Source organism: Canis aureus, chromosome 16 (genome assembly GCF_053574225.1).
Source record: "Canis aureus isolate CA01 chromosome 16, VMU_Caureus_v.1.0, whole genome shotgun sequence".
Taxonomy (NCBI): Eukaryota; Metazoa; Chordata; class Mammalia; order Carnivora; family Canidae; genus Canis; species Canis aureus.
Window position 1 is genome coordinate 19,704,186 of NC_135626.1, and position 17,887 is coordinate 19,722,072.

Genomic DNA, 17,887 nt, shown 5'->3' on the forward strand with positions numbered 1-17,887 from the left:
CGCGGGGGGGGGCCGCGGGGGGGCGGGGCGCCGAGGGCCGCGGGGGGGTCGCGAGGGGGGGCCGCGGGGGGGCGGGGCGCCGAGGGCCGCGGGGTGTCGCGGGGGGCGCAGGGGGGGCGGGGCGCCGAGGGCCGCGAGGGGGTCGCGGGGGGTCGCGGGGGGTGCGGCGGGCCCCGCGCCGCGCGTCTGCCTTCCCGAGAGGGCGGGGCGTCCGTGCGGGGGGGTTTCCGGGCGCCGGCCGCGCGCCCACTCGGGTTTCGGGGGCCGGCGGGAGAGCGAGGCGGCTGGGCGGGGTCGGCCCGGCCCGGGGGAGCGCGGCTGCTTTTGTCTGCAGCCTCCGCGCCGCGGCCCCTCCCCGCCCGCCCGCCCGCCCGCCCGCCGGGAGCGCGGGGCTGCGGCGCGGCTGACACGGCTCGGCCGCCGGCGGGCGGAGGCTGCGCGTGGCGGCGGCGCGCGGGCGGCGGGCGGCGGGCGGCGGGCGGGCGGCGGGCGGCGATGGCGGCGGCGGCGCGGGGCGGGCTGCGGCGGGCGCGGCGGGCGGCGCGGGGCTCGGGCTAGCCGCGGGGCCGGCCGGATGGCGGGCGGCGCGGGCTGGGCGGGCGCCCCCGCGGCTCTGCTGCGCTCCGTGCGCCGCCTGCGCGAGGTGTTCGAGGTGTGCGGCCGCGACCCCGACGGCTTCCTGCGCGTGGAGCGCGTCGCGGCGCTGGGGCTGCGCTTCGGCCAGGGCGAGGAGGTAAGGGCGCCGCGCGCCGTCCCCGGGCTGGGACCCGCCGCCCCCAGCCCACCTCCCCTCCCCCGCCCCGCACTGCGGGCCGCCGGCAGGGGTGACAGCGCCGGCTGCTGGGTTGGGAGCCCGCCCTGCGGAGCCCGGCGCCCGGGTTGTGGGAACCGAATTCCAGGACGCGGGGGGGGGGGGGGGGCGCCCCGCTGGGCCCAGCCAGGGTGGGGGCCAACGAGGAGCGCTCTGCGGCCTGGCAGCGCCCACCCTGCACACGGCAGGGGGTGACCCGTGCTGGCCCCTCACGCCCCGCGGGCGGCTGCGGCAGGCCCCCAGAGCCCAGCAGTGTCTCCTGTGCTAGGTCCGCGTCTGTCTGGGGAAAGCAGTTCCGGGGGTTGTTAGCAGGGCAAGCCTCCGAGGGTGGGTGTTGCCAGTGGGGTGGGCAGAGGAATAGCAGTAAATGCCCCCTCGACCATGGCCATGGGCACGGGGACTGGTGACTGAGCCTGGGAGGAAAGGCAGGGGACCACCTGGCAGGAGAGCATCCACCCCCAGCCTCCTGTCACTGCCCACTCCCACCCGCCCAGGGTTTTCTCCTGGGAATAGAAGTCCCGCCTAGTGAGTTAGGCCACGTAAGGCCTCAGGCTCCGCAAGGGAAGCAGGGGGGCTGAGGGCCTCAGGTGGGCCAGTGGTTCACATTCTGTCCCTGGGGACCCCAGGCCTAGCATTCTGGATTGTGGGAGAAACCTTGACGTGGTTAGGTTGGACCCTTGCCTCTCTGTCACCTGGCAGGGGGGAGATGATAGATGATCCTCTCTCCATAGCACTTGGGCATGGCGAGGATTTGGGAGCAGTAGGTGGAAGAGGTTGAGGCAGGTATCAAGTTTAAGAACCCAGATTCCCCATCCCAGGAAACTCAGTGCTGTGGTTCCTGTTGGAGCCCACATTTCCTGCAGCCATCATGATCCTTCTCCTTCCCCTGAGGCCAGCCAAGCCCCTCACCCTCACCAGTGGCTCCCTGTGAGACCAGCTGAGCAGCCCCTTAGCATAGGGAGAGCCCCAGCACACGGGACACAAGGCACAGCACCTGCCTCGCTCTGCTAGAACCTGGAGTTCCAGAACAGCAAAGCAGTTCTTCCAGCAATCTGGGCAGGAAACCACCTGAGCCCCCAGCAAGTGTCGTCACTTTACTCCTGAGCTGGATAGCTGCTGTTGTTAGAACCTTCTCCCTCCCGCACTCTCAGAGCCAAACCTGTTTGTTACGTAGTCGGTGCGGTTCTGCAAAGGGACTCTCCTGGGTCTCTCTTCTATGTGACAGGCTATAAATATTTGAAAAGAGCGCTCCTGCCCCCTTTGCTGCTTCCCATCCACTCCTTCCCATCTTTACTTCTCTGGGTCGAATACCCTCTATTCCTGAAGCACCAGCCATTTCCATATGACCTGACAGAGGGGCCAAATCTGTGGCTTATGGCCGTGGAGCCGCCCTAGTAATAACACAGAGGCCCTGAGTCAGGAGCACCCCCCCACCCAGGGATGGCTCCAACCCCAGCAGCTGACACACACGCAGGTGATTCAAGGTGAGGCTGCCTTTTGCGTGGTGTACCACACTTTTCTTTCATATGACTTTATGGCCACCAAAACCCCCAAGGATCTTTCTTAGAAACCTCTGCCAAACCAGGATTCCCCTCAATCCTGGAGAAAGGTCAGTGATTTCTTTCCTTTGACAGCATCATCTTATTTTTTTTTTGACAGCATCATCTTATATTATTACAGAAGCAGTTTATAATCACTGTAGGAAGTTAGAAATATGGGCAAGCAAAAATAAAAGTATTATGTTCCATCTCCCAGGCAGATCTGCTGTAACACCTTGGTCACATCCTTCCAGAACTATTTCTATGCTTATATGTAGATCTCCCTCATAAAATGAGATCATGCTGTGCATACTGTTTTGTAACCTGATTTTTTTCCAGTAAATGATCATCACTTTCTGCTTCAGTAAATTTTCATCTCATTTAATATGCAGACCGTATTCACATTTCCCTGTTTGGCCCCAAAATGTCGATTTTAACTGTTTTGTTTAAACCAGTTTCCTTTCTAGAACTGTGCAGTGCGTCAGTTGTCATGACCCATAGGTCTCTCTGTTCTAATGCAGTTCCTTTTTAAGAAAAACAAAATTTTAATGATCCTGACTTGTTGAGATCAGGCCTTTTATCTGTGTCAGTGATTTCTTGAATCAAAATCTGTTACTTGGCCCTTATTCCTATTAAATTTCATCTTGTCCATTTTGCCTCCTGGTAATAGACGATAGAGAAAATTTAAGATCCCATCTCTAGCACTCTCAGCCACTATCCTGCCTGCAGGTTGGAAAAGCAGGTGTTTAGTCTGAATCCACAGGCTGATTACAAACACAGGGCAGGACCACGGACAGGGCCTAGTAGAGGCGGCTCTATTCACGCTGTATTGTTGATCGAGACCCACAGACAAACATTTTGCTTCCCTACTCACTATACATTACAATGGAGGAAAGTCATTTCTCTACAGGTAGGGATCCCTTCAAAACTACGTGCTTGGACAATTTCTATTTTATTTGTTCAGAAATCAGGTGGAGACCTAGATTTCCCAACCCACTAGTGCTCGAGGCTGGATAACTGTTGTTTGTTAGATATGGGGTTCAGCAAACTTCTCAGGGCTGGTTACCCACATTTTACCAACTACCCTCAACACCAAGGATGCCAGAATCCTTTGCAGAAATCAAAATTTGCTACTAGATTGCAAAGTATAAAATAACCATGAGGCCATACTAATATAAATAAATGATTGAATGAATGAATGAACAAATGTATACTAGGAGCATTTCCCATACAGAAGTAATTTATAATTAATAATAAATGATTTCCTCTTCAAGGACGTAGAGCATAACTCCTGACCCCTTAAGCGAAGTGTCAGATGTGCGTAGTGACTGCCTTCTAAAGGGGAAGGAGTGAGTTTCCAGCAGAGAAGCCTGAGAAGCACTGCCTCAGCCACATGATCAAGGTCAACATCAACAGTGATAAGTCAGATCATGTGTACCCTTGATGTGATGTCATAAGAGGCACTTTACCTCACTGGTCTTCCTCCTTGAGCCCATAACCCCAGTCTAGTCATGAGAAAAATATCAGACAAACCCCAACTAAGGGATCTTCTGCAAAACACCTAATTGGTATTCCTCAAATTTGTCAAGGTCATCAAAACCAGGGGAAGTCTGAGAAACTGTCACAGCTAAGCACAGCCTACGGAGACACGGCAGCTAAATAATGTAGACAGGATCCTGGAACAAGAACAGGACATTAGGTAAAAACTAAGGAAGTCTGAATAAAGTATGCACCTGAATTAGTAATGATATTATGTATATATAAGGTTAGCCTCTGACACCCCCACGATTTATTATTGGCTTAGGAATCATAGTAGAAAAGAGAAGAGAGAAAATTTGATGAAAATATGAGTACCTGAAATTGCAACACAAAGGCTGACCTTTTGAAGAATGCGAAGATGGGGGGGAAACACCCCTGTCCAAACCCTGAAAGTCATTAGTATGTGGGAGCAGACAATGACAAGACCATGTTGACTTCTTATGTCTTTTTTTTTTTTTTTCTAACCTTTCTCAGCCTCTGTTTGCTCATCCATAGAGTGGCGATGATAATAGTCCCCATTCCACTGGGTCATCATGGGGCTTGAACCAGCTCCTATATGTGACATACATAGTCCAGGGTCGCCGAGTAGGCACACTGTCAGGACTGCTCCTGCACTTGTTATGATTGTCTTCTAAAACCTGCAAGCACCTTTGTGAGGCTGTTCTGGGCCAGGGGTTTTCTGGGGTTGAGGTCAAGGTCTGTGACTTGCTCTTGCACCACAAGGTCTGTGGTGCTCTCAGCTGAGAGCTGTCAGCCTCTCTTGCAACCTTTCAGCAGTCTGGGGATGGAAGACTGTCAGAGCAGCCAGAGGCGGGCCACATGCTTGTCCTCTTTCCAGTTTGAAGACCATCCTTCCTGCTAGGAAAATTGCAAACAAAAGTAGTTGAGTGTCATCTCTGCCATCTGTTAACAGAGCACCAGCTCCCCTGAGCAGGGGGCCTGTCCTTCCCACTGGGAATGAGGCATTCATGTCCCCCACAGGTGCGGCTGGAGCTTGGGAGGTAGGGAAGTGATAGCAAGATCAGGAAAGCCTCAGCCATTCTCTGTAGAAGATTGGATGTGTGTTTGGGAACAGAGGCTGGCTCTAGCAGGAGACTATGACATACAGTCAGAGAGGAGGAGGGTCTGGACTTGGGCAGCACTGGCGGATGGAATCAGCAGGGGCCCAAAACGCCTGCAAAGCCCAACAAGTCACTCCTAGACAATGCAGTTCAAGGCATTATTGGTGAACAGGTGGCCTCTATGTGTCCCAGCCTAATGGGGACATGCTAGAGATGACTGAGCTGACAAAACAAAGGGGAAAGGCCTAGGTCCTGAGCTTTGAAGACAAGGTCGGGGTGCCTGTGGCCCACGAAGGGGGAACAGAACAAGAGTGAAAGACCTCTTTCCTGCACTTCTGCTCCTGCTGGGTGCTCCCTAGAGGGTGCAGTCCCTCAAGCGTAGGGGTGAGTGCAAGGTACCACGCTCCAGGGCTGGGGGTGGGTGGTGCAAGTCCTAGCTGGGATGCAACACCCTCTGGCCTCTGACCTGCCCGCACCACAACCTTGGCTGTGCTGGGAGGAGGGCTGTGTGATGAAAGCCCATGGGGTCTGGTCCATCTTGTTGGACATTCTTGAAGTGGCCTGAATCCATATGGCACACCTCTCTAGGTTATAGCTTTCTTCCCAAGATACTGGGTTCTAGAAAAGATGAAAGCTCCAGGGAGTGTAAGACTTGGTTGCAGGCAGATGCCTGGTGCCTCCCTGTTGAGATCTGAATGAGGGAATAGAATCAGGCCTTCCAAACAGCAAGACACGCCCCCAAAGCAGTTCCTGTGGCTGGAGGAGGATCTGAGCTACCAGTGGGTGCTGGGCTGTCCCCCTGTGAAGTAGGACTTGCCCCCCCTTTCACAGGTGGGTGCCCCAGGGCTCAGAATTACCAGCCTGGGTGAGCAGAGTGGATATTATACCTGGCCCCAACTCCAAGGCCCAGGAATGTTCCCTGGCTTCAGGAAGAGAACCAAAGAGGCAAAGAAGGCAAAAGGAGGTGGGGTGGTGGAAGCCGGGACAGAGGGAGCAGCGTTTGGCCTGTGGCTGAGGATCTCCCTCATGCCTCCCCGGAGTGGTGGGCCTAGAGGGTGAATGCAGGAACCTGGTGGGTGGGGGGCAGATAGCTGAGAAACCAGTCCTCCTCCCGTGGCCTGGGTGGCTCCTCCACTGTCTGCACTGGTCAACAACCCTGTCCGGGGGCCCCTTCCGTGGACTTGGGGAGGGAGGTTCCTCACCTGACCCTGGGGTAAGTGTGTGAAGCCACGGGGCTCCTATGCCTCCTGCTGCGGTGGGCTCTGTGGCCCTTGCAGCCATAAGTCAGTCCCAGCCCCAGCCCTCAGCAGTCCCACCAGTGCAGAAGGAGAGGCTGCCAGTCCCAAGTGACGGTTAGAGCTGGGCCAGCTGGTGGAGGGAGGGATAGGGGACATGCCTGCTGACCTGGAAACAGAATGAATGTCATGAGTGCGTTAACTGCTGTCTACACACACATACACACACACACACACACACACACACACACACACGATTGGGTGAAGGCCCTGAAATTTTTATAAGTGTAGCCTTAATGGAAATGCCTTTTCATGTAAGCGTTGTCTTTAGATGTTTTCAGGATTAAAAATTTTATTTTTCTCTCCATTAACACCTTGCATGCCTGCTGTATGCCAAAACTCTCCCTGGCACTGGGAGACCAGGGTGGCCTGGAGTTGGAAAGGAGACAGGCAAAGGAATAAAAATTGCTATCAGTTGGTGTTAGGTACAAAGAAGACACTAGGTACGAGACGAAACCAAAGGAAGACTTTTGCCCCTTAGAAAGACTGGGAGGAGGCCTCTTCTGTCCTGGGGCACATTTGTGTGGAATGAAGTCGGGAACTGGTTGCACCTGCAGATATCTGCAGGTGGCTGACCCTTGCAGAGACAGGAGCAGGCCTGGAGGTTAGAGATGTGCCAGGCGGCCTGTGGTGTGAAGGGAGATGGGCAGGGAGGGAGATCTCTCCAGGCAAGAGATGCTGGAAGCCCGAACAGAGCAGCCGTGGAGGAGGAGGAGTGGCTGAGTTTGGATACTAGAGCCCATGGGAAGTAGAGTGTGAGAGGAGAGAATTTGGAGAATTTGCTGGATGGGGAAGACTGAGGTGGGAGGCGGGTTGGGCAAGAAGTCAGGAGATGCACCTGACATCCACGTAGAGATGTGTGCCAGCACTGGGTGGATGAGCCCAAGGAATGCGCCTCGGGCCTGCTTCTGCTGGCAGACCCTTGACTGACCTTCTTCCACACTGGCCCTTCTGTCTCACGGCCCCACAACAGAGGAGTTGTTTTGAGGGAAAAACAGAGAACCTGATTAAGGTGTGATTCAGCCCCCTTTAAAAGCCAGGCACAGGTTAGGGCCCCAGGGACTCAGCTGGGCTGGCTTGGGACATCTCAAGCCTTGTGTCTTCCATCCATGATGCTGACTGCTTGTCTGTCAGCTTGTCCATCTCAGAGCTACTCCTTGCCCCCTCCCTGCACAGAGTAGGAACTGGCCAGGGCCATAGTTCGTTGCTTGAATATGCTGTTGACATGACTACTGGCCTTCTCCAGTGGACTCTGACTGAAGCCATCCCCCAATTAGACTGGGGCTCTTTGTACCCTTCTGCTCTATGCTGTTCCCCAACCCCACCCACAGCACCCTCTGATCCTTGGACCCCCCCCCCCCCACTGAGGCATACCTTAAGGCCACCAACCTGCCACCCCTGGGGTCACTGCTGAGGGCTCCATTGTTCATAGTTGCACACTCTTGGGGATGGAGGAACAAAGCAGCTCAGAATGTAGAAATTTGCATACAAGTGATGCAAGAGTAGAGTAAGCCTCCAGGTCGCCAAGTTCCCTTTAGACCTAAGACCCTGAGTCTCACCTATGTCTCACTTGCTGTAGCACAAAACTCAAAGAAGATGTCCAGCTTCCTCCAAAAGCCAGTGTTGATTGCGCATTAGCCTATAGTGGCCATTGTCTCCAGGAAGATCCCAATCTAAGACCAATAAATACCTGGACAGGGTAGACAGGTAAATCAGAGGGCTGATCTATACCAAAAAACAAAAACAAAAGAGGGGAGTAGGGGTACATTCAGTGCTTGTGTGACTCTGGAACAGCCCTGCCAAGAGCTGAGGACTCACTGCCTCCCTAGGCCAGCCCATTCTGTCCTAACAAGGCTCTGGCTGAGTTCTTTTTCATATAAGTGAGCTAAGATCTGTCCCACGAAGCTCCATCTTTTGCTCATTCTTCCCTCTCCCGATCCATCCAGCCATCTACCTGCATATTTGACAGTGCATCCACTTAAACATCCACGTAGCCAGCCAGCCAGCCATCTATCTGCTCATCCATCCATCTGAACATCTGCCTCCCTGTTGACCCATCTACTCATGCATTTGTTACACATCCATCCATTTGTCCATCCATCTGTTCACTCACCTTTCCACCAGCCTCCCCTGCCCATCCATTCACCATACAAACAGCATTTACCAGTCTCTTCTAGGCCTGAGGCCTAAGCACAGATCCAGGGCTGGGGACTAGAATTTTCAGGGAGTGACATGTGGCTGTTTGTGGAGAAGGTAGAGGAAGGACAGGGAAAGTGAGGGTGAGGGCTGGCATAGGGGCCAGACGGTGACCTCATGGAGGGCTCAGGAGCTGAGGCTAGCTGGCTGGCTGGCTCCAATGAGTCGTGGATGGGCAGCAGCACCCCAGCACGTGCCTCCCTGCCTTGGAGTTAGCTGGTTTTGATTCCTCACTTTCCACACTGGCCATTGTGTCTGGAGAGGGCTGAGCCCTTACCGTAAGAAGCGAAGGCCTAGATTTTTTCAAAGCTGCTTATTAGGATGGATGTATCTGTTTCCTTATCTGGAAAATGGGGGTCATCACCCCATTTGTGGGACCGTCTTGGGAACTGGAGCATGGTGCCTCTTTCTTCAGGCCACCTATTCCATGATCCTTGTTGGCATCCCCGCTGGTCTCAGTCCTATTGGTGTGCCTCTGACCCCTTTCTGCCTGGTACTCTTCTAGACCTAGACCTCCCTTGTCCAGTGGCTCAGCCTCTAATGACTTTCCTGTGGATGGGGGGGGGGGTGTGTGTGTGTGAAGAAATGATTTGTGCTATCTTCATAGTTCTCATTCTCTTTCATCCTGGAAACAACCCTGAGAAGCAGAAAGATAAAGTGAGTCATCCAGGGTCCCCCAGTAAGTGGAGGAGCTGGGATATGAACCCAGGCCTGTCTGGCTCTAAAGCGGCCTCCTTGGGACACCTGGGTTCAGCAGTTGAGGGTTTGCCTTTAGCTCAGGGCGTGATCCCAGGTCCAGGGATTGAGTCCCACATCAGGCTTCCTGCAAGGAACCTGCTTCTCTCTCTGCCCATGTTTCTCCCTCTCTCTCATGAATAAATAAATAAATCTTAAAATAAATAAATAAATGAAGCGGTCTCCTTAGTGCCTCCAGGTTTTTCCAGGCGAGGGGGAGAGAGAGGGGGAGGATGATCAGGTCTGAGTTTCAGAAATTTGACGTTGGAGAAGCCTCAAATATGAGGCTTTGTCTGGCTTTCTAGATCTGGGGTGGCCCCAGTTCAGGAGGTGGAGCAGCACCTAGCTGGAGCCATAATTAGAAATAGGTTTATAATCTGCAGGGTGGCGGGGGGGGGGGGGGGGCCCTCCAGGTGCCCGGGATGGGCCCCACAGCCCTGGCTGCCCTGGCTGTGATGGAAAGGCAGGTGGCAACAGGAGCTGAGGTTTTAGGGCGGAGAGAGGCTGCCAGCAACCTCACTGCAAATTGTGTATCTCCACTGTTTCATGTGGGTTTCCTGCCAGGCACTCCATCATCCTCCATGGTCTCCAGGCGTGTAGGGCAGGGGCAGGGGGCCAACTCCCAAACAGGACACCCGACAGCGCCCTGTCCCCATTCTCTGGGCTCCTTCGTCATCTTGGCCCATGCTGCAAGCCCTTCCCGGCCACGAAGGCCCTGCAGCCTCAGCCAGCCTTGACCTCCTTTTGCTCCCCGTGCCTCCACCTCCCCCAGCATCTCAGTTCAGGCCAGGCCACAGTAATACTTTGTCAGGGCGCTGGCTTCAGGCACACTTGGTCTGAGAAGGTGGCTCTGCCACCTTCTAGCTGTGTGAATCAAAGTTACATAACCTCTCAGGTGGCTCAGCCTCACCTGTAAGGCAGGGATAATATTAGCAAGCTCTTAACGCCACGTGTGACACAGATTAAGTGTCATAGATATTTGTTAATATCACTATGTCAGGTTTGGGGCTAGAGGGCATACAGCTGGTTAGGACAGGGCTCCTTCCCTGAGGGGCTCACCCTGGGAGTGGGTATAGCGGGGATGTTCCAAGAGGGAAGTCGGGGCTCACCTCTGTGCCCCGGGCAGCACTGGAGACTTGTCCAGGTGGCTTGGGTGCCAAGACAGGAGACTCACTCTGCCTGGGGAGGGAAACGCCTCCCAGGGCTGACGGTGGAGTCTTTTTTTTTTTTTTTTAATTTTTACTTATTTATGATAGTCACAGAGAGAGAGAGAGAGAGAGAGAGAGAGAGAGGCAGAGACACAGGCAGAGGGAGAAGCAGGCTCCATGCACCGGGAGCCCGACGTGGGATTCGATCCCGGGTCTCCAGGATCGCGCCCTGGGCCAAAGGCAGGCACCAAACCGCTGCGCCACCCAGGGATCCCACTGACAGTAGAGTCTTAAACAGGGTCGACCAGGGCAGAGGGAAAGGATGGCTATACCAGAAGAGAGACCCGCAGGGCAGGAGGGATGGCAGGTAGGAGAGGGAGCGAGCTGCCAGGCAGGTGGAGGACAGATGGGGAGGTGGCTGGATAAGACATCGAAAGGGTTGAAGCAAATGATAATGTGGCTCCGCTGTGTTTTAGACAAACCCGCCTGGCAGTCCCGTGGGGCTGGGGGAAAAGAGGCTGACATGGAGACCACTGACCTGGTGCAGGGGGCAGAAAGAAGTGGGTGAGGCGACAGAGGAGTGGAGGGTCAGAGGGTGGCTTCCAGGCCATCCACTGGACTTCACAGCACTGTGCCCGATGAGTAGGAGAGGGCATCATGTCACAAGTGTCCTGTGCTCCCCACTTAGGTGGCTGGGTGATAGGGCCTGAGCCCAGCTCGAGGATGTCTACCCACCTGCACAGCTCACGAGGCCTGCCCTCATGCTCAAGGATCTCTCCCGGGACAGCTGCTTTTTATTTCAAAAACAAGAAAGTTCCAAATATTATCAATTTATAACAACTCTATAGAACAAGAAAGCTAACCAGCACCAAATGGTATTTTTATGCCTTAATATCCACACTGTGTCTTTGGCAGTGACCCACATGTGGTTATGACCAGAGTGTATGCGCTGTATGGCCTCTAGAGGTACCTGGGCTGGCTGGTCAGCCCCTGGCCCCTGAGCTGGTAGGGGGAGGGTAGAGCCCAAAAAAAGCTTTGTTCCTGGATGATGCCCCAAGAGAGTGGAGTTGGGGGTGCTTGGGGGAAGAGTCCCGGGCCCTCCCCATAAGCCTTCTACCTGCACTGCACACTGGGCTGGCCTCCCTCAGTAACACTCAATATCGCCAAGGTCCCAGCCTGCCTGAGCTCTGTTCCTAGCCTGCTGCCTGGCTGCCAACTAGAGGACTGGCCTCTGCTGTGGGCTTCTCAAAACCCTGACCCCGAGTGGGTAGTGCCCGGAGATATCTGCTGCCATGTCCTAGACACTGAGTGGGTGAAGTCAAGAGCCTATCTGACCATTCATCTGAGCAGAAGTATTGGGCTTCTGGCTGCCCTTGGTGGGGCCATCCAATGGTCTGGTCGTCGGCTTCTTCCTATCTGTCCCCTCCTCACCCCTCCCCTGCATCTGATATGATTTGCCCGAGGCATGAGGGTGCCTCTTTCTCCACATCTCCAACAACACTGAGTATTATTTTAAATTTGTTTCTGCCAGCTTGATAGATGTATAATATGTAATAGTATCTCAAACTTGGTTACGTTTTCATTTTTGATCACTGATGAGAGTTTGCATTTTTCCCCTGTTGCTATTTGTTCTTGGTATTTCTGCATAAACTGTTGTATCCATCCCTTCTGAGCACTAATCAAGAGGAACTTTTGTTTTGATCTTTATATTTTTTAATTGGTTCTTTATATTTTTTCAGAACTGCTTGTCATTTTCTATTCTTATACTTGCCTCCCTTTTGTATTTGTTGATCACATTTTATTACTTGAAAATTTTCCTACATTTGAATATTTCTTTTTTCAATGATATCATGTCTGCTTTATTTCTAATTATATGTATCATTTTCATAGTAGTGTAGGGGCCGAGGGCAGGCCACCCCAGAATGGACCACTTTGGAGTGAAGGTTATTTTGAGTAAAAAAAAAAAAAAAAAAAATCAAAACCCAGCAGATTCAGGAAAAACTCTTTACCTCCCCCTGACTGCCTAAAATAAATTGAGATAGAGGACCTGCTCTGTCACCTAGTTAACTACATTATGATATGAACTGGATATGGTAGACAGGGAGGAACCTGGCAAGGCCTGTTTAATCAAAGTCCTCTGAGTCTCATTGGTTCTAAGTGGCCCCAACATTTGTTTACCAAACATGTATTCTTTTTCATCTTCCTGTGGTTTTCATTCCTTCCCTCTGAAGCCCCAGACTCCTACCCCCTTCTGCGCAGTTCAGGATGACCATATACCTCATTTTGCCTGACTGTCTTTGGAATTTCCACATCTGTGTGGGCTCCCCATAAATATGAAATGAAATCTGATTTTCTCCTGTTAATCTGTCATGTCAATTTGATTCTTAGTCCAGCCAGAAGGACCTCGAAGGGCAAAGGAAATTCTTCCTCCCCAATGGTAGTTAGGAACTTATTTCCCATCTCTAGCAAGAATAAATGAGCTGCTTTCTTTCCAAAGCATCCCCCCCTCCATTTGTAAAAATATTTAACTTTAACCCACTTGGATTTTTTTTTTTTAAGATTTTATTTATTTGAGAGAAAGGGAAAGCATGAGAAGAGAGAGGGGCAGAGGGAGAAGCAGGCTCCCTGCTGAGCAGGCTCCATCCCAGGATCCCTGAGATCATGGCCCAAGCCAAAGGCAGAAGCTTAACTGACTGAGCCACCCAGGCACCGCCTCCCAAGTTGGAATTTATTTTGAAGTTCATCCAACATTCAGTTCTATTAATATTTTAAATTTATTTCTAAACTAGAACTGAATTCCATTAGTTTTTTCCTTTTCTGTTTTTCTCTCACCCTTTATATTCAAAAGGAAAAGTTAAAGAATATGATGAACACCCAGATATACCCTTCCTAGATTCATCAGCTCTTACCATTTGGCCACATACACTTTCTTTTACTCTACCGGTAATTATCCATCTATAACTTATCTTCTTCGGTGTTGTTTTGTTTCACAGAAGCATTTTAAGTAAGTGATGACATCTTGACAGTTCCCCCATAAACACTTTGGAGTGTAAGAACAGGGACAGTCTCCCACCTAAACAAGTGTCATCATCGTAACTAAGAATTATGTTAATTCAACAGTATCATCTAAGATTCAATCCGTATTCCAGTTTCCACAGTTGTTCTCAAACTGTCCTTCCTAGCTTCTTTCTCTCTCGTTTTTTTTTTTTTTTTTTTTTTTTTTGCTTTCTCTTTTGATCCGGGATCCAACCAGGGATCACATATCATATCTGGTTTGTCACATGCCTCTTTCATCTCCTTGAAATTAGAAGTATCTCTGATTTATTTATCTAAGTTCTTGGCTTTCACTACATTGACATTTTCTTTCAAGTCCAGGCCGTTGTCCCATAGGCTGCCCCATAATCTGGATATGTCTGATTGTTTCTTTGCATTTTTGTCAAGGAGAGGTGACAGTGTGGACTTTCAGAGCATCACATAAGAAGACACGTGACACCAGTTTGTCCCTTTTTTGAGTTTAATCACTTGGTTAAGGCTCTCCCTGCCTGACCCCTTCAATATAATGTACCTCTTCCCCTTTATAATTAATGAACATTCTAGGGGGCAGTGCTTTGAGACACTGTAAATATTTGATTCCCCAGCAGCTTTTCACGCACTGGCTTTAGCATCCACTGATGTTCCTTGCTGCGTAAATTACATTGGTGGCAGCAAAATGGTGATTTTTTCCAATTCTATCATTTCTTCTAGAGAGGGCATGTTGTTCAGCGAAGATCTTTCCTTCACCCCGTTTTCTGAATGTCACTATGGACTCACGCATGCTTTTCTTTCCAGGGTGTTGTTATAATCCATTACCATCATTCCTATTTTTGATGCTCAGAGATATTTTTGTTTTGTTTTTAAAGCAACATAAAATTTTGCTCATTAGTCAGCATAAAACATTTTAAAATTGAGACATCAATCATCATTACCTTTAGAAAAAACTCTCTGAAAAAAAAAACCTCTCTGACACTCTTTACCACTTATGGATTTATAAAGCATATAACACGTTTTCAAGGTCTTCATTTGGTATTGTTTTTAAATTTATTGTTAGCCATCTTTACTATATGTTTAATTTTCCCAATAGGAGCAAAATATTAACATAAAAATAAATGCCTTACAATTAAGCTAAATTAATGTTTAATATTTAATGTGTCTTGTTACTACTGAAGATGAAATACTTTTTTCCCATTGATTTTTTTCCTAGCTGCATGTCACTAGCACATAGAATACAATAGATTGATTTTTCTAAATTTATCTCATAACTCACCACTGGTATTTACTCATGTATTACTTTTAGTAATTTTCTGGGTGATTTCTTTGGATTTTCTAAGTAAGCAATCATGTCCTCTTCAGAAAGCAATAATTTTATTATGTCTTCCTTCCCTGTATTTATGACTTCAATTACTTTTGCTTCTAGAAGTAGTTGGAACAGGGGTGGGTACCGGAATTGCTCTAACTCAGGAGGGCCTGGGAATGAGGCGTGCTGGGATGTTGACTACATGACCTAGCTGCAAGTTAGGAAAATAGGCTGATAGGTGCCTGGGCTGCAGTTACCCTGGTGGTCTCGCAAGCAGTGCTGCCCAGGCTCCTGTTGCTGTGGGAGGTGGTCTACCTTAGAGGGAAGGGGCTGGCAAGAGGCAGTCAGGTGTTCTTGGCTGTGGATTGGTGGGGGACTCCAGCCTTGAGATGCAGGCAAACCCAGGCAGAAGCAGCACAGCAGGGGGGATGGACAGGCTGAAACTAACTTGCTGCCCACAGAGCACCAAAGAGCTGGCTTTGGGCAGCCAGAAGCAGCAGGTAGGGCTGAGATTGTTCTTTGTGCCCTGCTCTGGTCTTGGACGAGTTGGTGGAGCCAGTGAGAATAAGGGTTGGTGGGGCTGGCAGAGGCAAGACCCCACTATCCCTTTCTTACTACTCTTTTAACTGGATTGACTGTCCATTACTGCCATTAAGTAGGGTGTTAGCCCTGGGGTTTAGGCTTGTAATCTTTAGCATGTTAATAAAGACCACCCTCTCCTTGTCCCATTTTCCTTTCTCTGTTAAATGTGTTCGTGATGTTTACTATTTTCCCAGTTGATGCAAAGAATAGGCCTGGAAGGGGGAATCTTATAGGCCAGTCCTGGTCAGGAGGCCATCCCCAGAGACTGACCCCAAGCTGCCTGGACCAGGAGGGTACAGTTCCCCAAAGGAAAGTCAAAGCACGCTCACCTGGTGAGGGGCAAGTGAGGATGTTGGACAGAGAGAGGACAGACTGCAGGGCAACCCAGCCTGCCCAGTGCTCTCCATCCCCAGCCTGCCTGGGAGGAGCAGGAGGGGAGTTTGCTTCTGTATCTCCCCGGGGAAACAGGCTGTAAGGACAGCAGCTGGCTTTTTGCCCTGTTCTGCCCCCAGCACCCAGCCTGGCCGGGGCACACAGCAAGGACACAGTGAGTGTTACTTACACACCTGAGTGAGTAAATAAATAAATTGCAAGGGGACCAGCCCAGAACCCAGGCACCTGGCTCCTACTAGTAGAGCTCCACCCTACAGCTGTTGATTGGTAAGCAAATCCCTCTCTACCTCTGGGGGCTGCGTGATGGTTTGGGGGCCGAAGGCTTTGTGGTCAAAGACTCAGCCTCTGGGGCTGGACAGGTCAAAGGTCAAGTCCCAGGGACTTGCTGGCTCTGTGACCTGGGCTGAGTCTCTGAGCCTCACCTGTGAAATGGGGATATGATGCCATTCTCCTTGACAGTGGATTGAGAGAATGAGGTGAAGCACTTAGCGCCATGCCTGGTGCACCCTAAGCCCTCTATAGGGGGGAGTTATTTTTGTGAACCCTCTAGAGCTGAAGGGACATTTAGAAGAGGAAGTACAGCACTGGGCATGGCCGGCTGCGGAGGTGCTGGCTGCTGCCCCCATCCCTCGTTGTGTGTGGCCCCAGGTTGTGGATGATGATGATGACGATGGAAAAACATGTGAGCACAGCTCTGTGATGGGCACTGTGCCTGCCACAGTGGATACAAGGGGGAACTGAACAGCAGGAAGGAGTACAGGCTCTTGAAGTTTGAAATCTGACTCCATCCTTTCCTAGCAAGCAAGCCCTTATTCCCTGTGCCTCAGTGGCCTCACCTGTAAAGTGGGGATAATAATAGAAACTCCTCCATCAGCTTGTGACGTGTACATGGGTTATTGCATGTACACCTGCCTAATAGTAGCTAATAGTACCCCCCACCATGTCATTGTCTCATTGTCAGATTATATCATTGTCATCATTATTATTGCTGTTATTCAGCGAACACTCAGCCCAGCCAGGGAGCCAGCCAGAGAGCCAGCCAGGACCTGTCACTCCTCTGGAGAGGTTGTACCATGTGATCTGAGTCTGTGCAGGCTTTGCTGTCACCCCCACTGTGGCTGGAACATTCTCACCACAGCCACCCAAGCACCCTCTTGCCAGCCTCAGAGGGCATGTGCCAGGCTCAAAGCCCAAAGGCCCCAGGCCTGCTGTCCCTGGCTGTGTGAGGTCACTAGTCACTCAATCTGGATTTCCCTCCCAGGTCTCGTCATCAGACACTCCAGGAAGGCCTTTGAAAATGTAGGAACCACCAGACGCTGCAGGCCTGTGCTGGAAATGTCCCCCAGGCTTCCACCCAGAGGCTGCACAGGCTCCAGATCATAATGCTGGGGTCCCCTCCTGGCCCCTGGTGCTGCTGAGCCTGCTTCCTGGTCTAGTAACAGAGGGCACGAACTCTCCCTTCAAGGGCCCATATGAGGGTAAACGAGGTGTCCCAGGGGCTCCCAGAATGGTGCCAGGAACCCTCTTAAATTGCTTGCTTCCTTTCAGCCCACAGCTCCAGTCCACTTAGTTTGGGGGACAGGTATACATTTTTTTTAAAGGATTTATTTATTTATTTGAGAGAGAAAACATGCGTGAGCAGTAGGAGGGGCAGAGGGAGAGAATCTTTCAAGCAACCCCCTGCTGAGCCAGAGCCCCACACAGGGCTCAATCCCACGACCCTGAGATCATGACCTGAGTGGAAGCCAGGAGTGAGACGCTTAACCGACTGAGTCCCCGGGCACCCCAAGAGGTATACATTACGAACAAGGGTACAAATCATGTATGAACCCTCCTGCCTCTGCTTTTTGCTGCTCTGCTGCCTGGAAAAGAAATTTGCCTCTGCAAAGCGCTCCCTCAAAGCAAAGGATTCAACCCGCTGGCCCTAAGGAACTTCCCCCAGTGTGGTGTGCTGCTCTGCATGGGACCAGCCACTGGGAATGCAGGGCCTCCTGCAGAGAAAGAGGGATGGGTGCAGCTGAGAGGACAAGAGGACGAGAGGGCATGTGGAAGAAAGTCCAGACGTGGCAGCCCCTGGTGCCTTTATGCCCCCTGGCACTCAGGGTTGGGGCCCCAGAGCTTCTCCTCCACCCAGGGAACTGCTTGGTTCTGGCAGGACCCACGGAGATACCTAGTGGGTGGGTGCAGGCAGCCTGGGAGCTGCACCCCAAAAACCACCTGGCCACGGGGAATAGGGCAAATGGACTACACAAGTCA

At 51.7% G+C, this 17,887-nt stretch overlaps 1 protein-coding gene across 1 annotated transcript in view; it reads left to right on the plus strand.

Annotated features, from left to right (window-relative positions):
* Positions 1-559: 559 nt before the first annotated feature.
* The window catches only part of RAB11FIP4 (RAB11 family interacting protein 4), a 117,125-nt gene continuing 99,797 nt past the window's right edge, over positions 560-17,887 (plus strand). The window contains exon 1 of the mRNA XM_077852092.1: positions 560-733. Within this exon, the coding sequence (XP_077708218.1) occupies positions 575-733 (159 nt within the window). The 5' untranslated portion in view covers positions 560-574. The remainder of the gene's footprint in view (positions 734-17,887) is intronic.